The following is a 21980-nucleotide window of genomic DNA, read 5'->3' as shown; positions in this document are numbered from 1 at the left end:
GCAATACGAAGAAAAATATACCATGTATTCTAGAGATTATCAAGGATTTTAGTAGTTTTTCGGGCTATAAAATAAATGTGGATAAATCAGAAATATTATGGATCATTAAAAAAAGAAACAGCTTATTGTTAAACCCATTTAAACAGGTATCTTCTAAAATTCGATATCTTGGAATTATTCTTTAAAAAAACCCGGCAGAATGGTATAAACTAAATTATGATCCTATCTGGCAGAAATGTATAAATTTGCTTAAAATTTGGGCCAAATTACCTCTCTCTCTGTCTGCTAAAGTAACTATCATTAAAATGATGTTATTCCAGAAAATCCTTTTTCTGATACAGAATATTCACGTTTTTATCCCAGCGAAAGATATACGGGGGTTTAGCTCACAATGTCTACAATTCCTATGGAGGAAGGGAAAACCACGAATAGCTTTAAAAAATCTGTCACATATGAAAACAGATGGAGGTTTCCCAAACTTGAAATTCTATAACTGGGTAGGCTTAGCAAAAAATGCATTAGACTGGCTATCAGGTAAGGAACATTTCACTAATTATAGAAATGAGGACAAAGCGATTGCCCCACTATCCTTAACGGCGCTCCTTCATTTCCCGGTGACAAAACAATCTGAGTTTTCAAGTTTTCATTATACAAGTTTTCATTATACAGTGCATAATATCATATTGGCATGGAAGAAAATATGTCAGGCGTTAGCGTCAGAATCAAAAATGTCTAAATATTTACCGATACAGGGCAACCCACAATTTATTAGTGGGCTGGAAATTTCTGCCTTCAATGATTGGAATAAGAAAGGATTAACTAAAATTATTCAATTAATAGATAAACAACTTAAAACTGTCAAGACTTTTGACTCCTTAGTAAGAGAATTTAATCTTAATAGAACACATTTTTTTGCTTATTTACAAGTGTGGCACTTTATTAATGCCAATAAATTAACAGATCCAAAAGCAACCTTCTCAGATCTCCTTGAATCAAGTATCAATTTATATCAAGCAGGGAAATATTCTATCTCATTTCTCTATCAAAAACTAATTACTATTGAGGTACAGGGGAAAATAGCAGGTTTGTTTGCTAAATGGAATAAGGATCTGGGAAACCTAACATATGACCGGTTTAAAGGAAGTTTTACACTTATATTGGAGTATACATGAGTGATATCTTTTAGATGTGAAAGAGTGTGGGAAAGTAGTGCGCTGGTAAAATAAAGTATCAGACCCCTTACAGTGTTTTAGATCCTTCAATCTAAAAGTAGTGTATCGTGAAAAAAAAGAGGTTTTGTAAGGGCGCTAATAGCTGAAGATACTTGTGTGAAATTATTTATACCATCTGTGATAGATATCCGTGATAAATGTTTAAAGTGTTAATGAAATCAGATCAGAAAAGCTTCTAAAAAACAAGTGGTTTATTTGGTTACAATATGATTAAAAAGATTTTTTAGAGACGTCTCTAGTACAATTCGATCAGAAAGAATAATAAGAATTAAACATGAAAATAAACATGAAAATAAAAATAGTACTGATTAGTACTTCATGAGAAATATTGGTTTACCGCTTATTATATTAGTCACAAGGAAAATATCTATTGGGGTGTGACTAAGCACTTTGCCAAGATTTCTCGTGAGTTATTCAGGGTTCAAAAAATTACACATAGACATCTATTTAAAATTCACATACCAGCTTGATAAAACTTGTGCAAAAATATATAAAATGGAGCTTAAAATAGAGCTGTGCATAAGAGGAAAATTATATAGAGTTATTTCTCTATACCGGATTAAATCAATCCTTTGTAATTGTTTTCTCAGCGAACTAAAGGATGATTATCATGTCCATATGTATGAACCAAGAGAAATGTCCAGTAATCATATACTGCTGATAGCTTAAGATTGCAGTTTGCAACTTTCATACAGATTGTACCTTATTGTAAGCGTGAGCAACAGCAGGGTATCCTGTGCGTCCTGCGGCTCAGTTCTTCTGGCAGTGTCCTCGTGTTGTTGGCGTCTGACGTCACACCCGATGTGTGGGGGCTTGTCTTGCGTCTGCCAATCACTGCTTAGACAATTGTTAGTATTCAAAATACCTTCTTGCATCCGATGCTAGGTGTACAAATTTCTTCTTATATCTGATACTTTGTACTTGTTAGGTACCGATCAGCGAGGATGTATCTGTTGAAGATAGATTCACCTGCACTTAGTGCTGTTAGCATGCAGGTTCCGATGATGTTTCTCTTTAATGTCCTTTAGTGACAGTCAACCCGGGTTGGTTCAATCGGCTCAAAGAATAGTGGAGTCAAGTATGTAGTCTTTAACTTCTACGCGTTTCACTCCCTCCAGGAGCTTTATCTATCTTCAACAGATACATCCTCGCTGATCGGTACCTAACAAGTACAAAGTATCAGATATAAGAAGAAATTTGTACACCTAGCATCGGATGCAAGAAGGTATTTTGAATACTAACAATTGTCTAAGCAGTGATTGGCAGACGCAAGACAAGCCCCCACACATCGGGTGTGACGTCAGACGCCAACAACACGAGGACACTGCCAGAAGAACTGAGCCGCAGAACGCACAGGATACCCTGCTGTTGCTCACGCTTACAATAAGGTACAATCTGTATGAAAGTTGCAAACTGCAATCTTAAGCTATCAGCAGTATATGATTACTGGACATTTCTCTTGGTTCATACATATGGACATGATAATCATCCTTTAGTTCGCTGAGAAAACAATTACAAAGGATTGATTTAATCCGGTATAGAGAAATAACTCTATATAATTTTCCTCTTATGCACAGCTCTATTTTAAGCTCCATTTTATATATTTTTGCACAAGTTTTATCAAGCTGGTATGTGAATTTTAAATAGATGTCTATGTGTAATTTTTTGAACCCTGAATAACTCACGAGAAATCTTGGCAAAGTGCTTAGTCACACCCCAATAGATATTTTCCTTGTGACTAATATAATAAGCGGTAAACCAATATTTCTCATGAAGTACTAATCAGTACTATTTTTATTTTCATGTTTATTTTCATGTTTAATTCTTATTATTCTTTCTGATCGAATTGTACTAGAGACGTCTCTAAAAAATCTTTTTAATCATATTGTAACCAAATAAACCACTTGTTTTTTAGAAGCTTTTCTGATCTGATTTCATTAACACTTTAAACATTTATCACGGATATCTATCACAGATGGTATAAATAATTTCACACAAGTATCTTCAGCTATTAGCGCCCTTACAAAACCTCTTTTTTTTCATGATATCTTTTAGAGAATCCCATATAAAATTATTGAATAGAGCCTATCTGACTCCATGGTGGATCTCTAGATGGAAGAGACAAGAAACCGGCAAATGTTCTAGGTGTGGTGCTGTGAAGGCAAATTTGTTACATGTCTTCTATGAATGTCCCAAGATAAAACAATATTGGGGTAAAGTTCAGTTCTGGATTAATAGGTTCTTAACACCCACTATTAAGCTAAAAATAGAAGACATCTTTTTTCTGGTGTCAGAAAAAGCTATGACCAATAAACAGCTAATAAACACTGCCCTATTAGTTGCTAGACAGTTGATCTTATGTAATTGGAAAGGGAGAAATGTGCCAAGTTTCACAGCCTTCACGGGTAATATGGTAACGCAACTTATAGTAGATAGCAAAGATCCTATGATACTTAAAGATAAACAACTTAAATTATTTTTGGCAAAGTGGGAGAGGGTAATAGCCCACCTATCCGAGAATATTAAAAAACAGGTTCTATCTTATATACAGGACTCTGACCCTTTTTCAACAGTTATTACTAACAGATAGGTATAGACATTTGGGAAGAGTGGTCAATAATGGAAATTTTGGTTAGTTGTGGGGGACCTAAGTTTGGAGGGGAGAGAGAGTAGTAATTTATCTTTTTCTTTCCTTTTTTTTTTTTTTTTTCTCTTTCTGTTTTTATTTTTTATTTTTGTTTTGGGTTTTGATTTGTCTGGTTTCTGTGTTTGATTGCGTGGGCCATTAGGGCCATAAATGAACTATGTTTAGTTCTACTTTTCTAGTAATTCAAAGTCTCTTCTCTGTTTTTTTTCCCTCAGAGTTAAGTTAAAATTATGTGCGAAGATCAGAGTAGTAACATGGTCTCTATATAATTATTAATGATATTAATCATGAAGCTAGGCCATGTTGGAAGATAAAAGTGTATGAACCAGGGACTTTTTTTGTTATCTTTTTTGAACGTTTATTATGTCATATAAGATTTTGTTATGTCTCTTCCCTGCTCTTGACACCGTTTGTAACATGAGGTCTTTTCTTTATTTTTTTTGTTGGAGATGCTACTCTGACTTAAAAAAAAATAATAAAAATTATTGAAAACAATAAATAAAAAAATCTCCTTTCCACCAACCTTAAATCGTGACCTCTGGTCACAAACAATTTTCAACAATTTATATGTAGGCCAAATTAGGAGTGGATCACAAAAATGCAAGCCTTATGGAGTGTTAACATCACTGGAACACAATCCAAGTACTGGTATTACAGTCAGTGGTTAATATATTATTTATCTTATGAGCATTTGTATGGTGCACACTACAGTAACCATTTTAGAGAGCACAGATGCACAAAGCCATTTCTGCATGTTAATTTATCTCAGGCAGGGCCAGTGCTAGGGTTTGTGAGGCCAGGTGCAAAGTAAAATTCAAGGCCATTTCATTGTTGTAAGCTCTTTGGAGCTTATCAATAAATATGTTGAGAAACACACACAGATGCCATAGACACACACATATACTCAGTGAAACATAGAGGCAGGGGAACATACACACAATGGCAACACACAGATGCAGGCACACACCAGGCTGAGACACAGTGACAGATCAGAGAGAGAGAAAGAGAGAGAGAAGCAGGAGAGAGGAGAGAGAGAGAAGCAATAGATAGATAGATAGATAGATAGAGAGAGAGAGAGAGAGAGAGAGAGAGAGAGAGAGAGAGAGAGAGAGAGAGAGAGAGAGAGAGAGAGAGAGAAAGAGAAGCAGGAGAGAGGAGAGAGAGACAAGCGATAGATAGATAGATAGATAGATAGATAGATAGATAGATAGATAGATAGATACAGTGGGGAAAAAAAGTATTTAGTCAGCCACCAATTGTGCAAGTTCTCCCACTTAAGAAGATGAGAGAGGCCTGTAATTTTCATCATGGGTATACCTCAACTATGAGAGACAAAATGTGGAAACAAATCCAGACAATCACATTGTCTGATTTGGAAAGAATTTATTTGCAAATTATGGTGGAAAATAAGTATTTGGTCAATATCAAAAGTTCATCTCAATACTTTGTTACATATCCTTTGTTGGCAATGACGGAGGTCAAACATTTTCTGTAAGTCTTCACAAGGTTGTCACACACTGTTGCTGGTATGTTGGACCATTCCTGCATGCAGAACTCCTCTAGAGCAGTGATGTTTTGGGGCTGTCGCTGGGCAACACAGACTTTCAACTCCCTCCAAAGGTTTTCTATGGGGTTGAGATCTGGAGACTGGCTAGGCCACTCCAGGACCTTGAAATGCTTCTTACAAAGCCACTCCTTCGTTGCCCGGGCGGTGTATTTGGGATTATTGTCATGCTGAAAGACCCAGCCACGTTTCATCTTCAATGCCCTTGCTGATGGAAGGAGGTTTGCACTCAAAATCTCACGATACATGGCCCAATTCATTCTTTCATGTACATGGATCAGTCGTCCTGTTCCCTTTGCAGAGAAACAGTCCAAAGCATGATGTTGCCACCCCCATGCTTCACAGTAGGTATGGTGTTCTCTCTCCTCCAAACACGACAAGTTGTGTTTCTACCAAATAGTTCTACTTTGGTTTCATCTGACCATATGACATTCTCCCAATCCACTTCTGGATCATCCAAATGCTCTCTAGCATACTTCAGATGGGCCCGGACATGTACTGGCTTAAGCAGGGGGACACATCTGGCACTGCAGGATCTGAGTCCCTGGCGGCGTAGTGTGTTACTGATGGTAGCCTTTGTTACGTTGGTCCCAGCTCTCTGCAGGTCATTCACTAGGTCCCCCCGTGTGGTTCTGGGATGTTTGCTCACCGTTCTTGTGATCATTTTGACCCCACGAGGTGAGATCTTGCGTGGAGCCCCAGATCGAGGGAGATTATCAGTGGTCTTTTATGTCTTCCATTTACTAATTATTGCTCCCACAGTTGATTTCTTCACACCAAGCTGCTTGCCTATTGCAGATTCAGTCTTCCCAGCCTGGTGCATGTCTACAATTTTGTTTCTGGTGTCCTTCGACAGCTCTTTGGTCTTCACCATAGTGGAGTTTTGAGTGTGACTGTTTAAGGTTGTGGACAGGTGTCTTTTATACTGATAACAAGTTCAAACAGTTGCCATTAATACAGGTAATGAGTGGAGGACAGAGGAGCCTCTTAAAGAAGAAAATACAGGTCTGTGAGAGCCAGAAATCTTGCTTGTTTGTAGGTGACCAAATTTTCCACCATAATTTGCAAATAAATTCTTTCCAAATGTGTTTGTCTGGATTTGTTTCCACATTTTGTCTCTCATAGTTGAGGTATACCTATGTTGAAAATTACAGGCCTCTCTCATCTTAAGTGGGAGAACTTGCACAATTGGTGGCTGACTAAATACTTTTTTGCCCCACTGTAGATAGATAGATAGAGAGAGAGAGAGAGAGAGAGAGAGAGAGAGAGAGAAAGAGAAGCAGGAGAGAGGAGAGAGAGAGTGAGAGAGAGAGAAAGAGAGTGAGAGAGAGAGAAAGAGAGTGAGAGAGAGAGAAAAGCAGGAGAGAGAAGAGAGAAGCATATACATTTAGATTTATACACACACTCATTAGTTACAGCAAAGGCCTGTCACACTTTTACTCACTTTGTTAAATTTTCATCCATTAATGTGTAGAGAGTGGCCTATCTACCTGCTAACCATGTATTGAATGTACTACTGAGACACGGCATTTGTAATGCCATCCTATCTCCAAACTCTAGAAATGGAAGATGCCAATGTATGAGACTCCTTTGGTCACACTATTTCATTTTGAGAATATTTTACTTCATACCAGAAGCCTTCTATACTTTCCTAAACAGGAATGCCCCTAGCACTTATTACATCTACCACAAATGTGCAACCAATACCATGATCAACCATATTAAACTGTCTCAGTCTTTGAGTCAGATGGCATCATACATAAACCCTCTATAAGTCCTCTATTCTTCACTACCCACTGCAAAGGCATGGGTCACACATTCAACACACATTCAGCACCTAAGTTACAGCAACATCCATGCATTAACTGCTATATATATATATATATTGTTAGTTACAGCATTTTGCCAAATGATGATAGGTCCAGAACCACGTCACAGTGTCTTCCTCCCTGGGTCCCACACAATGCATGCCTTCAATCAAACACACTAATGTATAAACAAAGGTGACACAGGCCCTTTAATTACCCTACACTTACAAAACATAGAAATGGACTGCACCCTCAAACCAGACTGGGTACACATCATATGACCCTGCAAAGCTCATAGCCCTTGGTGCTTTCAGGGACTCAGACAGTTAACCCCAGACAAGCCTGGGTGAAAAGTTGTAGCATAGGATAGCTGAAAAACTATCTTGCAAACAGTAGTGGACCTACTCAATAGAGGACCCTGGTGCACTATTTGTTTTAGGCCCAGCAAAGGTAACTTAGTCAGTAGTAAATGTATAATGATTTGGAGCATGGATGGATGGCTGGACTGACCTGCACAAATTAAAGGGTCCCTGCATTAGGATTATACACCTTCTGACCCATGTATAGCTTTTGTATAGACTGACTGCAATTGGCCCCTCAGCATCTGGGCCCTGGTTCAACTGCACCTGCTGCACCAAAGTAAAGCTGGTAAAACAAATTTAGAATTAGGGGTGCTTTTAAAATTAGGGACGCTACAGTAATGCAGAAAGAGAGAGAATGTGGTGTGAGTGTGGGAGAGAGAGAGTGTGTATGTGACAGAGAGAGTGTGTGCCAGAGAGATAGAGTGTGTATGAGGGAGACTGTGTGCTTGAGGGAGAGTGTGTGTGTGTGTGAGAGAGAGAGAGATTGTGTGCATGTGTGTGAGAGAGTGTGTGTGTGTGGTGTGAGAGAGACTGTATGTGGTGAGGAAAGAGAGAGTGTATGTAGTGAGGAAGGGAGAGTGTGTGTGTGTGTGTCAGAGAGAGTATGTCAGAAAGAGAGTGTGTCTGAGAGGTAGTGTGTCTGCGAGAGAGAGAGAGAGAGAGAGAGAGAGAGAGAGAGAATGTGGTGGGGAAGAGTGTGTGTGTGACAGAGAGAGAGTGTGTCAGAGAGATAGAGTATATATGAGGGAGACTGTGTGTGTCTCTTTTTAGGTAAGATAATATGTTTCAATTATTTATAAGTTTATAAGTATATACAAATAAATAAATAGTAGAAGAGTATAACGGGGTATTATACGTTTGAGTATGGAACCAAGAAAATAGGAAATTGGAAAAAAGTTGGCTAGTAGAAGATAGGCATAGTTTTCAACCCTTGTATATATATATATACACACCTGACCCTTTTCCTTCTACTCCCCTTTGTTCTACACTCCTTTCACAACAGCAAACCTTTTTCCTTCTTGTTAACCCTTTATTCCCCATTTATTAAGCTTTAACTCAACATCAATTCATTAAAAAGCAGTTTAAATGAAGGTGTAACATAGCTTGCAACACAAATGCAATGTGCGGTATTACTGCTTTACACTTGCTATTAAATGTACGTGGTTAGCTATATATTTATCAGGCAGGTTAAATTATTTGGTTAAACAACTTAACCAACAACTTGTAATGCCATATTGAGTGCTATTTATAACATTATTAATTGTAATTTAGCCTGTGTTCACTTATACTCATGCTTTAGAAAATCATTGTGCATTGTGTTTTAGGTGTGTGAGATAAATTAATTAAACTTATTGTTAGTTTTACTTTCAATCAAAACATAATTTATCTTGAAAAGAACTTGTCTTTATTTTATAATATCATATAAATTATGACATGCATTTTTCTTATTATAGCATCTATATATACGGAACGATATATGGGGCTTCCAACTAAAGATGATAATCTTGAAAATTATAAGGTATTTCTTTGGTATATGTTTTAGAAATGTATTTATCAAACATATATATACTGTACATATATAAATATATATATATAGATTTATATATGAATATTTATATATATATTTATTTATATATGTATTTATATATGTATATATATATATGTATGTATATATATATATATATATATATATATATATATATATATATATATATATATATATATATATATATATATATATACAGTATAAATATATATTTTATATATGTACATATATATATATATATATATATATATATATAAAATGTGTGTATATGTATTTACACACACACACACACATATATATATGTATATATATATATATATATATATATATATATATATATATATATATATATATATATATATATGTGTGTGTGTGTGTATATATAGATAGGTAGATAGATAAATAGATGATAGATATACTATTTCTGTGTGTGTATTTGTGCATCTGCTTCTACCAATTCCAATGGGCCTTCAAACACATAAAGAGTTATATGTGGCACCTCATGAAAATGTTGAATACTTATTTACTGAGTTACAAAAAAGATGTTCATAATAGGTAATGACTATAGTAAACAGAATCCTTTTTATATTAGATGTGCATCACAAATCACATCAAATAAATTGATTCTTCTTCCTTTGTAGAATTCAACTGTGATGGCAAGGGCAGAAAATTTCAAGAAAGTAGATTACCTGCTCATTCATGGAACAGCAGATGGTATGTGCTATCAAAAAACAATCTACAATGCAAATACTGAGGCAGAATATGAGAATAAGTATGTTTGATGAGCATTAAAAATAGTACTTTCCCTCTGATAGGGAAAGGTAGATAAAAGTGTTTGTACTATAGTGAAGCATATGCAGTTGTGGTAGTGTCAGTTCTATCAATAGGAAATTGGAAATGATGATTCCAGGTTAATGCACTGTATCTACTCTGTCAAATATTTAACAAAATTTAACAGATATCTACGTGCATTTGTTTTCCCACAGATAATGTGCATTTCCAACAAGCAGCTCAAATATCTAAAGCTTTGGTCGAGGCTCAAGTAGATTTTCAAGCAATGGTAAAGTCACATTGATGAAAAAAGAAATATGTGTGTTACACAAATATCCTATTTAAATCCACAAAAGAAGCTTGTGGAGGGTGCTTAGTGCTAAATGTAATGAGTAGATATAAATGGAAAAGAAGCACCGATAGCAGCACTTGCTTATAGAGAGTATGGAGTGGTAAGGACTCCTACAATAAAATATAACTTTTAATAATAGTAAAAAAATAAAAATCCATAGGTGACGGATAACATAGAGAAAATACAGAGTTTTAAAAATGGCACAGATGGACACCTACATATAACAACCCCAAAACACTGGTAATACTAAGTATAATAGTGTGCTGGGATGGATATGGGAACCCACAATATTGTATAAGCACAGATAATTAACTATGTCAGAGGGGATACAATACCAGATGCATATGTGAGGGGTGTATACTCAGTGGGGGGTACCCAATATCAGACCTAGAGTAGTTTGTTAATCCTAGTGTGGAACAATTTTCACAGAGACAGAAAAACTAAATTATATGTACTTGTTAAATACACTAAATTAGAAGGGACACGGTCCCAAATACATATAGGAGAGACAGGAGGCCAGTATAAGGTACCCAGGGTCAGACCCAGAATAAATAGCCTAATTTTCACACAAATGGATAATACTAAAATAATAGTAAATAGTATATAGGGGATATACCCAAAAACAATTAATATAACATGTGATTAGTATTAGAGAGCACAGATATTAGGCTAAGTTTAGCAAGTATATGTGGAACAAATTTCACACATAAAGATTGTGTATGGTAGGTGGCAGTCGCCTGATGCGCATTTTGCCATAGCTGTATGTTCTCTATGTTATCCGTCACCTACGGATTTTTATTTTTTACTATTATTAAAAGTTATATTTTATTGTAGGGGTCCTTACCACTCCATACTCTCTATAAGTGAGTGCTGCTATATTTGCTTCTTTTCCATTTATATTTACTAAGGTCACATTGATGCCTACATATACACATATATGCACATACACACACATGTATATGCTCCTATATACACATGTATAATTATACACCTGCATACACATTTATATACACCTACATAAACATATATATACATCTACATACACATGTATATATACCTACATACAAATTTATATACACCTACATAAACATATATATACATCTACATACACATGTATATACACCTACATACAAATTTATATACACCTACATAAACATATACATACATCTACATACACATGTATATATACCTACATACAAATTTATATACACCTACATAAACATATATATACATCTACATACACATGTATATATACCTACATGTATATGCACCTACATACACATTTATATACACCTACATAAACATATATATACATCTACATACACATGTATATATACCTACATACACATGTATACACACCTGCATACTCATCTATTTACACCTACATACACATTTATATACACCTACATAAACATATATATACATCTACATACACATGTATACACACCTGCATACTCATCTATTTACACCTACATACATATGTACATACACCTATATACAAATTGATATGCACTTATATACACATGTATATACGCCTACATACACATGTATATGCACCTAAATATGCATGTATATATACTTACATACACATTTTCATACACCTACATACATGATTGTTTAAAACTTGTATTGTATTATTGTTTAACCTAAATAATTTTAGGTTTGATAACAATCCATTTGAAAAGTTTATCAAATGATGTATCTACACAAAAAAACTTACGGCTAGATTACGAGTTTTGCAGTATGAGTGAAAAAGCAGCGTTAAGGCTCTTTTTCACTACCGCTGGTATTACGAGTCTTGCAGGTTTAGGGGCACCACACACTTTTTTGGCAGTAACGCAACATAACTACCGCAGATTTCCAAAAGTCCTTTTTTCAATGGGACTTCCTTTGCGCTGGTATTACGAGTCTGCTGGGAGGCCAAAAAGTAAGCGGTACAGCCAATACCGCCAAGATCCATACCGTAAACTGAAAGTCAGTAGTTATGAGTTTTACGCTACAAAGCTGTAACAAAAAACTCATAACTAAAGTGTTAAAAAGTACACTAACACCCATAAACTACCTATTAAACCCTAAACCGAGGCCCTCCCGCATCGCAAACACTATAATAAATCAATTAACGCCTAATCTTCCGCTCCGGACATTGCCGCCACTATAATAAACATATTAACCGCTAAATGCTGCACTCCCACATCGCAAACACTAGTTAAATATTATTAACCCCTAATCTGCCGCCCCCTAACATTGCCGCCACCTACCTACATTTATTAACCCCTAATCTGCCACCCTCAACGTCGCCACCACTATACTAAATTTATTAACCCCTAACCCTAAGTCTAACCCTAACCCTAACACCCACTAACTTTAATGTAATTAAAATAAATCTAAATAAAACCTACTATTAATAACTAAATAATTCATATTTAAAACTAAATGCTTACCTGTAAAATAAACCCTAAGCTAGCTACAATATTACTAGTTGTTACATTGTATCTAGCTTAGGTTTTATTTTTATTTCACAGGCAAGTTTGTATTTATTTTAACTAGGTAGAATAGTTACTAAATAGTTATTAACTATTTACTAACTACCTAGCTAAAATGAATACAAAATTACCTGCAAAATAAAACCTATCCTGTCTTACACTAACACCTAACCTTACACTACAATTAAATAAATTACATTAATTAAATACAATTAACTAAATTACAAAACCCCACTAAATTACAAAAAATAAAAAAGAAATGAAAAGATATTTAAACTAATTACACCCCCAAACTACCAATAGCTCTTAAAAGGGCCTTTTGCAGGGCATAGCCCCAAAGAAATCAGCTATTTTACCTGTAAAAAAAATACAAACAACCCACCAACAGTAAAACCCACCACCCACACAACCAACCCCCCAAATAAAAACCTAAGCTCCCCATTGCCCTGAAAAGGGCATTTGGATGGGCATTGCCCTTAAAAGGGCATTTAGCTCTTTTTCCGCCCAAAACCCTAATCTAAAAATAAAACCCACCCAATAAACCCTTAAAAAGCCTAACACTAACCCCCAAAGATTCACTTACAGTTTTTTAAGGCCCGACATCCATCCTCAATGAAGCCGGCAGAAGTCTTCATCCAACCGGGCAGAAGTTTTCATCCAGACGGCATCTTCTATCTTCATCCATCCGGCGCGGAGCGGGTCTATCTTCAAGACATCCGGCTCGGAGCATCCTCTTCAATTGACGTCTTCTTCCGAATGAGGTTTCCCTTTAAATGACGTCATCCAAGATGGCGTCCCTTAGATTCCGATTGGCTGATAGATTTCTATCAGCCAATCGGAATTAAGGTTGAAAAAATCCTATTGGCTGTTGCTCTTACCACAAAACTCGTAATCTAGCTGATAGACTTTAATGGTGTTTTTCTGTTGATAATCATTAGATGAGAAGTTGTGATTGACCCCTAAGACAGATAACAAAATGCCATAGTCCATACATTTATATTAATTTGATAGTTTGGTTCACTACTTATATTTTTCTGGTTTACTATAAAATATATTAGTTGGTAAAAAGACAGTTAAAAAATTATTTTTAATGTTCTGTGTTCCCTCTATAAATGGAATTTCTTCTGATCCACTGAAAGGAGTAAAGGAACACTGCACTCAAAAATGAGGAGATTTTTAATTTGTATATTAAAACTAATACTAAAACAGATGTATCCATTGCATACTTTCTACTAAAGCTCATTGTATGGTAGATACTTCCTTTTAATCTCATTGGCTGATAGGTACTTCCTGTTAATGCTTATTGGCTGATAGGTACATCCTATTTATACTCAATGAGCATTAGTACCTATAACTTAATTTGCATTTCTAGGAATTGCAAAATGGATACTAGTGTATTAATTTAAATTTAAACAGCTCTTATGTCATTTTTTTTTAAGACAATGCCTACGTTTTTTTTCATTATTTTCTAACATATGGATAGCAAAAGCATTTTGAGTAGTGTCCATTTTCCTAATTCCAGCTTACTCTATGGACAAATAAATAAACCAATTTACTGGTCATCAAAGTTGCAAAATTATCCATATATCAAATGCACCAAAATACATCATTATAAAATGCAATTCTAATGTATCTCTTGTATCATTTGGGTGTGGAATTTATTTTGTACACTGTTTTTATTATTATTGTTTTTACTATTAAGCAATGTGTAACAGCCCTTTAGGGCAGTGAACATATAAAACTATTCCCATATGTCACTTCATTTTATTTAACCCCTTAAGGACAAGGCCATTTTTCAATTTCTTTCCCTTAAGGACCAGGGCTATTTTTACATTTCTGCGGTGTTTGTGTTTAGCTGTAATTTTTCTCTTACTCATTTACTGTACCCACACATATTACATACCGTTTTTCTCGCCATTAAATTCACTTTCTAAATATACCATTATTTTCATCATATCTTATAATTTACTAGCAAAAAATATAAAATCTGAGGAAAAAATGAAAAAAACCACACTTTTTCTAATTTTGACCCCCTTAATCTGTTACACATCTACAACCACCAAACAACACCCATGCTAAATAGTTTATAAATTTTGTCCTGAGTTTAGAAATACTCAATGTTTACATGTTCTTTGCTTTTTTTGCAAGTTATAGGGCAATAAATACAAGTAGCACTTTGCTATTTCCAAACCACTTTTTTTCAAAATTAGCGCTAGTTACATTGGGACACTGTTATCTTTCAGGAATCATTAAATATCCCTTGACATGTATATATTTTTTTTTAGAAGACATCCCAAAGTATTGATCTAGGCCCATCTTGGTATATTTCATGCCACCATTTCACCGCCAAATGCGATAAAATAAAAAAAAAAAAAATTTTTTTCACAATTTTAGGTTTTTCACTGAAATTATTTACAAACAACTTGTGCAATTATGGCATAAATGGTTGTAAATGCTTCTCTGGGATTCCCTTTGTTCAGAAATAGCAGACATATATGGCTTTGGCGTTGCTTTTTGGTAATTAGAAGGCCGCTAAATGCCACTGCGCATCAAACATGTATTATGCCCAGCAGTGAAGGGGTTAATTAGGAAGCATGTAGGGAGCTTCTATGGTTAATTTTAGCTTTAGTGTAGTGTAGTAGACAACCCCAAGTATTGATCTAGGCCCATCTTGGTATATTTCATGCCACCATTTCACCGCCAAATGCGATAAAATAAAAAAAAATGTTAAATTTTTAACAATTTTAGGTTTCTCACTGAAATTGTTTACAAACAACTTGTGCAATTATGGCATAAATGGTTGTAAATGCTTCTCTGGGATCCCCTTTGTTCAGAAATAGCAGACATATATGGCTTTGGCATTGCTTTTTGGTAATTAGAAGGCCGCTAAATGCTGCTGAGCATCACACGTGTATTATGCCCAGCAGTGCAGGGGTTAATTAGGTAGCTTGTAGGGAGCTTTCAGGGTTCATTTCAGCTTTAGTGTAGAGATCAGCCTTCCACCTGACACATCACACCCCCTGATCCGTCCCAGGGATCTCTTCCCTCCCCCACCCCACAATTGTCCCCGGCATCTTAAGGACTGGCAGAAAGTCTGCCAAAACTAAAATAAAATAAAATAAAAAATATCAAAGTTACATATGCTGCTTTGTAGGGTCCCCCCTTAGCCCCCAACCTTATCCCCCCAAACAGCTCTCTAACCATCCCCCTCTACTTTATTTGATGCCATATTGGGTACTGGCAGCTGTCTGCCAGTACCCAGTTTATAAAAAAAAAAAAAGAGTATATATATATATATATATATATATATATATATATATTTTTTTTTCTGTAGTGTAGCTTCCCCCCAATAGACCATACCCCCACCCCCTCTACTTTATTTGGTGCCATATTGGGTACTGGCAGCTGTCTGCCAGTACCCAGTTTATAAAAAATATATATATATATATATATATATATATATATATATATATATATATATATATATATATATATATAAATATATTATTTCTCCAACATAGGTGTGTCCGGTCCACGGCGTCATCCTTACTTGTGGGATATTCTCTTCCCCAACAGGAAATGGCAAAGAGCCCAGCAAAGCTGGTCACATGATCCCTCCTAGGCTCCGCCTTCCCCAGTCATTCTCTTTGCCGTTGTACAGGCAACATCTCCACGGAGATGGCTTAGAGTTTTTTAGTGTTTAACTGTAGTTTTTATTATTCAATCAAGAGTTTGTTATTTTAAAATAGTGCTGGTATGTACTATTTACTCTGAAACAGAAAAGAGATGAAGATTTCTGTTTGTAAGAGGAAAATGATTTTAGCAACCGTTACTAAAATCGATGGCTGTTTCCACACAGGACTGTTGAGAGGAATTAACTTCAGTTGGGGGAACAGTGAGCAGACTTTTGCTGCTTGAGGTATGACACATTCTAACAAGACGATGTAATGCTGGAAGCTGTCATTTTCCCTATGGGATCCGGTAAGCCATTTTTATTACAGAAAGAAAAAAAGGGCTTCACAAGGGCTTTTTAAGACTGTAGACATTTTCTGGGCTAAATCGATTTATATATAAACATATTTTATACTCCATAGCCTTGAGGAATTATTTTAATCTTGGGAATTATGTAAAATAACTGGCAGGCACTGTATTGGACACCTTATTCTCTAGGGGCTTTCCCTAATCATAGGCAGAGTCTCATTTTCGCGCCTCTATTGCGCACTTGTTTTTGAGAAGCATGACATGCAGATGCATGTGTGAGGAGCTCTGATACATAGAAAAGACTTTCTGAAGGCGTCATTTGGTATCGTATTCCCCTTTGGGCTTGGTTGGGTCTCAGCAAAGCAGATACCAGGGACTGTAAAGGGGTTAAATATAAAAACGGCTCCGGTTCCGTTATTTTAAGGGTTAAAGCTTCCAAATTTGGTGTGCAATACTTTTAAGGCTTTAAGACACTGTGGTGAAATTTTGGTGAATTTTGAACAATTCCTTCATACTTTTTCGCAATTGCAGTAATAAAGTGTGTTCAGTTTAAAATTTAAAGTGACAGTAACGGTTTATTTTAAAACGTTTTTTGTACTTTGTTATCAAGTTTTTGCCTGTTTAACATGTCTGAACTACCAGATAGACTGTGTTCTGAATGTGGGGAAGCCAAGGTTCCTTCTCATTTAAATAGATGTGATTTATGTGACACAAAATTTAGAGAAAATGATGCCCAAGATGATTCCTCAAGTGAGGGGAGTAAGCATGGTACTGCATCATCCCCTCCTTCGTCTACACCAGTCTTGCCCACACAGGAGGCCCCTAGTACATCTAGCGCGCCAATACTCCTTACTATGCAACAATTAACGGCTGTAATGGATAATTCTATCAAAAACATTTTAGCCAAAATGCCCACTTATCAGCGAAAGCGCGACTGCTCTGTTTTAGAAAATACTGAAGAGCATGAGGACGCTGATGATATTGGTTCTGAAGGGCCCCTACACCAGTCTGAGGGGGCCAGGGAGGTTTTGTCTGAGGGAGAAATTTCAGATTCAGGGAAAATTTCTCAACAAGCTGAACCTGATGTGATTACATTTAAATTTAAATTGGAACATCTCCGCGCTCTGCTTAAGGAGGTGTTATCCACTCTGGATGATTGTGAGAATTTGGTCATTCCAGAGAAACTATGTAAAATGGACAAGTTCCTAGAGGTCCCGGGGCCCCCCGAAGCTTTTCCTATACCCAAGCGGGTGGCGGACATTGTAAATAAAGAATGGGAAAGGCCCGGTATACCTTTCGTCCCTCCCCCCATATTTAAAAAATTGTTTCCTATGGTCGACCCCAGAAAGGACTTATGGCAGACAGTCCCCAAGGTCGAGGGGGCGGTTTCTACTCTAAACAAACGCACCACTATACCCATAGAAGATAGTTGTGCTTTCAAAGATCCTATGGATAAAAAATTAGAAGGTTTGCTTAAAAAGATGTTTGTTCAGCAAGGTTACCTTCTACAACCAATTTCATGCATTGTTCCTGTCACTACAGCAGCGTGTTTCTGGTTCGATGAGCTAGAAAAGGCGCTCAATAATAATTCTTCTTCTTATGAGGAGATTATGGACAGAATTCATGCTCTCAAATTGGCTAATTCTTTCACCCTAGACGCCACTTTGCAATTGGCTAGGTTAGCGGCGAAAAATTCTGGTTTTGCTATTGTGGCGCGCAGAGCGCTTTGGTTAAAATCTTGGTCAGCGGATGCGTCTTCCAAGAACAAATTGCTTAACATTCCTTTCAAGGGGAAAACGCTGTTTGGCCCTGACTTGAAAGAGATTATCTCTGATATCACTGGGGGCAAGGGCCACGCCCTTCCTCAGGATAGGTCTTTCAAGGCCAAAAATAAACCTAATTTTTGTCCCTTTCGCAGAAACGGACCAGCCCCAAGTGCTACGTCCTCTAAGCAAGAGGGTAATACTTCTCAAGCCAAGCCAGCCTGGAGACCAATGCAAGGCTGGAACAAAGGAAAGCAGGCCAAGAAACCTGCCACTGCTACCAAGACAGCATGAGATGTTGGCCCCCGATCCGGGACCGGATCTGGTGGGGGGCAGACTCTCTCTCTTCGCTCAGGCTTGGGCAAGAGATGTTCTGGATCCTTGGGCACTAGAAATAGTCTCCCAAGGTTATCTTCTGGAATTCAAGGGGCTTCCCCCAAGGGGGAGGTTCCACAGGTCTCAATTGTCTTCAGACCACATAAAAAGACAGGCATTCTTACATTGTGTAGAAGACCTGTTAAAAATGGGAGTGATTCATCCTGTTCCTTTAGGAGAACAAGGGATGGGGTTCTACTCCAATCTGTTCGTAGTTCCCAAAAAAGAGGGAACATTCAGACCAATCTTAGATCTCAAGATCCTAAACAAGTTTCTCAAGGTTCCATCGTTCAAAATGGAAACCATTCGAACAATTCTTCCTTCCATCCAGGAAGGTCAATTCATGACCACGGTGGTTTTAAAGGATGCGTATCTACATATTCCTATCCACAAGGAACATCATCGGTTCCTAAGGTTCGCATTCCTGGACAAGCATTACCAGTTTGTGGCACTTCCGTTCGGATTAGCCACTGCTCCAAGGATTTTCACAAAGGTACTAGGGTCCCTTCTAGCGGTGCTAAGACCAAGGGGCATTGCAGTAGTACCTTACTTGGACGACATTCTGATTCAAGCGTCGTCCCTTCCTCAAGCAAAGGCTCACACGGACATTGTCCTGGCCTTTCTCAGATCTCACGGGTGGAAAGTGAACGTAGAAAAAAGTTCTCTATCTCCGTCAACAAGGGTTCCCTTCTTGGGAACAATAATAGACTCCTTAGAAATGAGGATTTTTCTGACAGAGGCCAGAAAATCAAAACTTCTAAACTCTTGTCAAATACTTCATTCTGTTCCTCTTCCTTCCATAGTGCAGTGCATGGAAGTAATAGGTTTGATGGTAGCGGCAATGGACATAGTTCCTTTTGCGCGAATTCATCTAAGACCATTACAACTGTGCATGCTCAGTCAGTGGAATGGGGACTATACAGACTTGTCTCCGACGATACAAGTAGATCAGAGGACCAGAGATTCACTCCGTTGGTGGCTGTCCCTGGACAACCTATCACAGGGGATGAGCTTCCGCAGACCAGAGTGGGTCATTGTCACGACCGACGCCAGTCTGGTGGGCTGGGGCGCGGTCTGGGGACCCCTGAAAGCTCAGGGTCTTTGGTCTCAGGAAGAATCTCTTCTCCCGATAAATATTCTGGAACTGAGAGCGATATTCAATGCTCTCAAGGCTTGGCCTCAGCTAGCAAAGGCCAAGTTCATACGGTTTCAATCAGACAACATGACGACTGTTGCGTACATCAACCATCAGGGGGGAACAAGGAGTTCCCTGGCGATGGAAGAAGTGACCAAAATCATTCAATGGGCAGAGACTCACTCCTGCCACTTGTCTGCAATCCACATCCCAGGAGTGGAAAATTGGGAAGCGGATTTTCTGAGTCGTCAGACATTTCATCCGGGGGAGTGGGAACTCCATCCGGAAATCTTTGCCCAAATTACTCAATTGTGGGGCATTCCAGACATGGATCTGATGGCCTCTCGTCAGAACTTCAAGGTTCCTTGCTACGGGTCCAGATCCAGGGATCCCAAGGCGACTCTAGTAGATGCACTAGTAGCACCTTGGACCTTCAAACTAGCTTATGTATTCCCGCCGTTTCCTCTCATCCCCAGGCTGGTAGCCAGGATCAATCAGGAGAGGGCATCGGTGATCTTGATAGCTCCTGCGTGGCCACGCAGGACTTGGTATGCAGACCTGGTGAATATGTCATCGGCTCCACCATGGAAGCTACCTTTGAGACGAGACCTTCTTGTTCAAGGTCCGTTCGAACATCCGAATCTGGTCTCACTCCAACTGACTGCTTGGAGATTGAACGCTTGATCTTATCAAAGCGAGGGTTCTCAGATTCTGTCATTGATACTCTTGTTCAGGCCAGAAAGCCTGTAACTAGAAAAATTTACCACAAAATATGGAAAAAATATATCTGTTGGTGTGAATCTAAAGGATTCCCTTGGGACAAGGTAAAAATTCCTAAGATTCTATCCTTTCTTCAAGAAGGTTTGGAGAAAGGATTATCTGCAAGTTCCTTGAAGGGACAGATTTCTGCCTTGTCTGTGTTACTTCACAAAAAGCTGGCAGCTGTGCCAGATGTTCAAGCCTTTGTTCAGGCTCTGGTTAGAATCAAGCCTGTTTACAAACCTTTGACTCCTCCTTGGAGTCTCAATTTAGTTCTTTCAGTTCTTCAGGGGGTTCCGTTTGAACCCTTACATTCCGTTGATATTAAGTTATTATCTTGGAAAGTTTTGTTTTTGGTTGCAATTTCTTCTGCTAGAAGAGTTTCAGAATTATCTGCTCTGCAGTGTTCTCCTCCTTATCTGGTGTTCCATGCAGATAAGGTGGTTTTACGTACTAAACCTGGTTTTCTTCCGAAAGTTGTTTCTAACAAAAACATTAACCAGGAGATAGTCGTGCCTTCTTTGTGTCCGAATCCAGTTTCAAAGAAGGAACGTTTGTTGCACAATTTGGATGTTGTTCATGCTCTAAAATTCTATTTAGATGCTACAAAGGATTTTAGACAAACATCTTCCTTGTTTGTTGTTTATTCTGGTAAAAGGAGAGGTCAAAAAGCAACTTCTACCTCTCTCTCTTTTTGGATTAAAAGCATCATCAGATTGGCTTATGAGACTGCCGGACGGCAGCCTCCTGAAAGAATCACAGCTCATTCCACTAGGGCTGTGGCTTCCACATGGGCCTTCAAGAACGAGGCTTCTGTTGATCAGATATGTAAGGCAGCGACTTGGTCTTCACTGCACACTTTTACTAAATTTTACAAGTTTGATACTTTTGCTTCTTCTGAGGCTATTTTTGGGAGAAAGGTTTTGCAAGCCGTGGTGCCTTCCATCTAGGTGACCTGATTTGCTCCCTCCCTTCATCCGTGTCCTAAAGCTTTGGTATTGGTTCCCACAAGTAAGGATGACGCCGTGGACCGGACACACCTATGTTGGAGAAAACAGAATTTATGTTTACCTGATAAAGTACTTTCTCCAACGGTGTGTCCGGTCCACGGCCCGCCCTGGTTTTTTAATCAGGTCTGATAATTTATTTTCTTTAACTACAGTCACCACGGTATCATATGGTTTCTCCTATGCAAATATTCC

The 21980-nt window shown here is 37.6% G+C and overlaps 1 protein-coding gene across 2 annotated transcripts in view; it reads left to right on the top strand.

Annotated features, from left to right (window-relative positions):
* The window catches only part of LOC128645393 (prolyl endopeptidase FAP-like), a 328887-nt gene that overhangs the window by 202526 nt on the left and 104381 nt on the right, over positions 1–21980 (top strand). For both annotated transcript variants that reach the window (XM_053698376.1, XM_053698375.1), the window contains exons 23-25: positions 9068–9132; positions 9801–9873; positions 10146–10219. In XM_053698376.1, coding sequence (XP_053554351.1) covers positions 9068–9132; positions 9801–9873; positions 10146–10219 — 212 coding nt within the window. The remainder of the gene's footprint in view (positions 1–9067; positions 9133–9800; positions 9874–10145; positions 10220–21980) is intronic.

This window comes from Bombina bombina, chromosome 1, assembly GCF_027579735.1.
Source record: "Bombina bombina isolate aBomBom1 chromosome 1, aBomBom1.pri, whole genome shotgun sequence".
Taxonomy (NCBI): Eukaryota; Metazoa; Chordata; class Amphibia; order Anura; family Bombinatoridae; genus Bombina; species Bombina bombina.
Note: the sequence above shows the minus strand (reverse complement) of the source record. Positions and strands in the feature narration are given on the sequence as shown.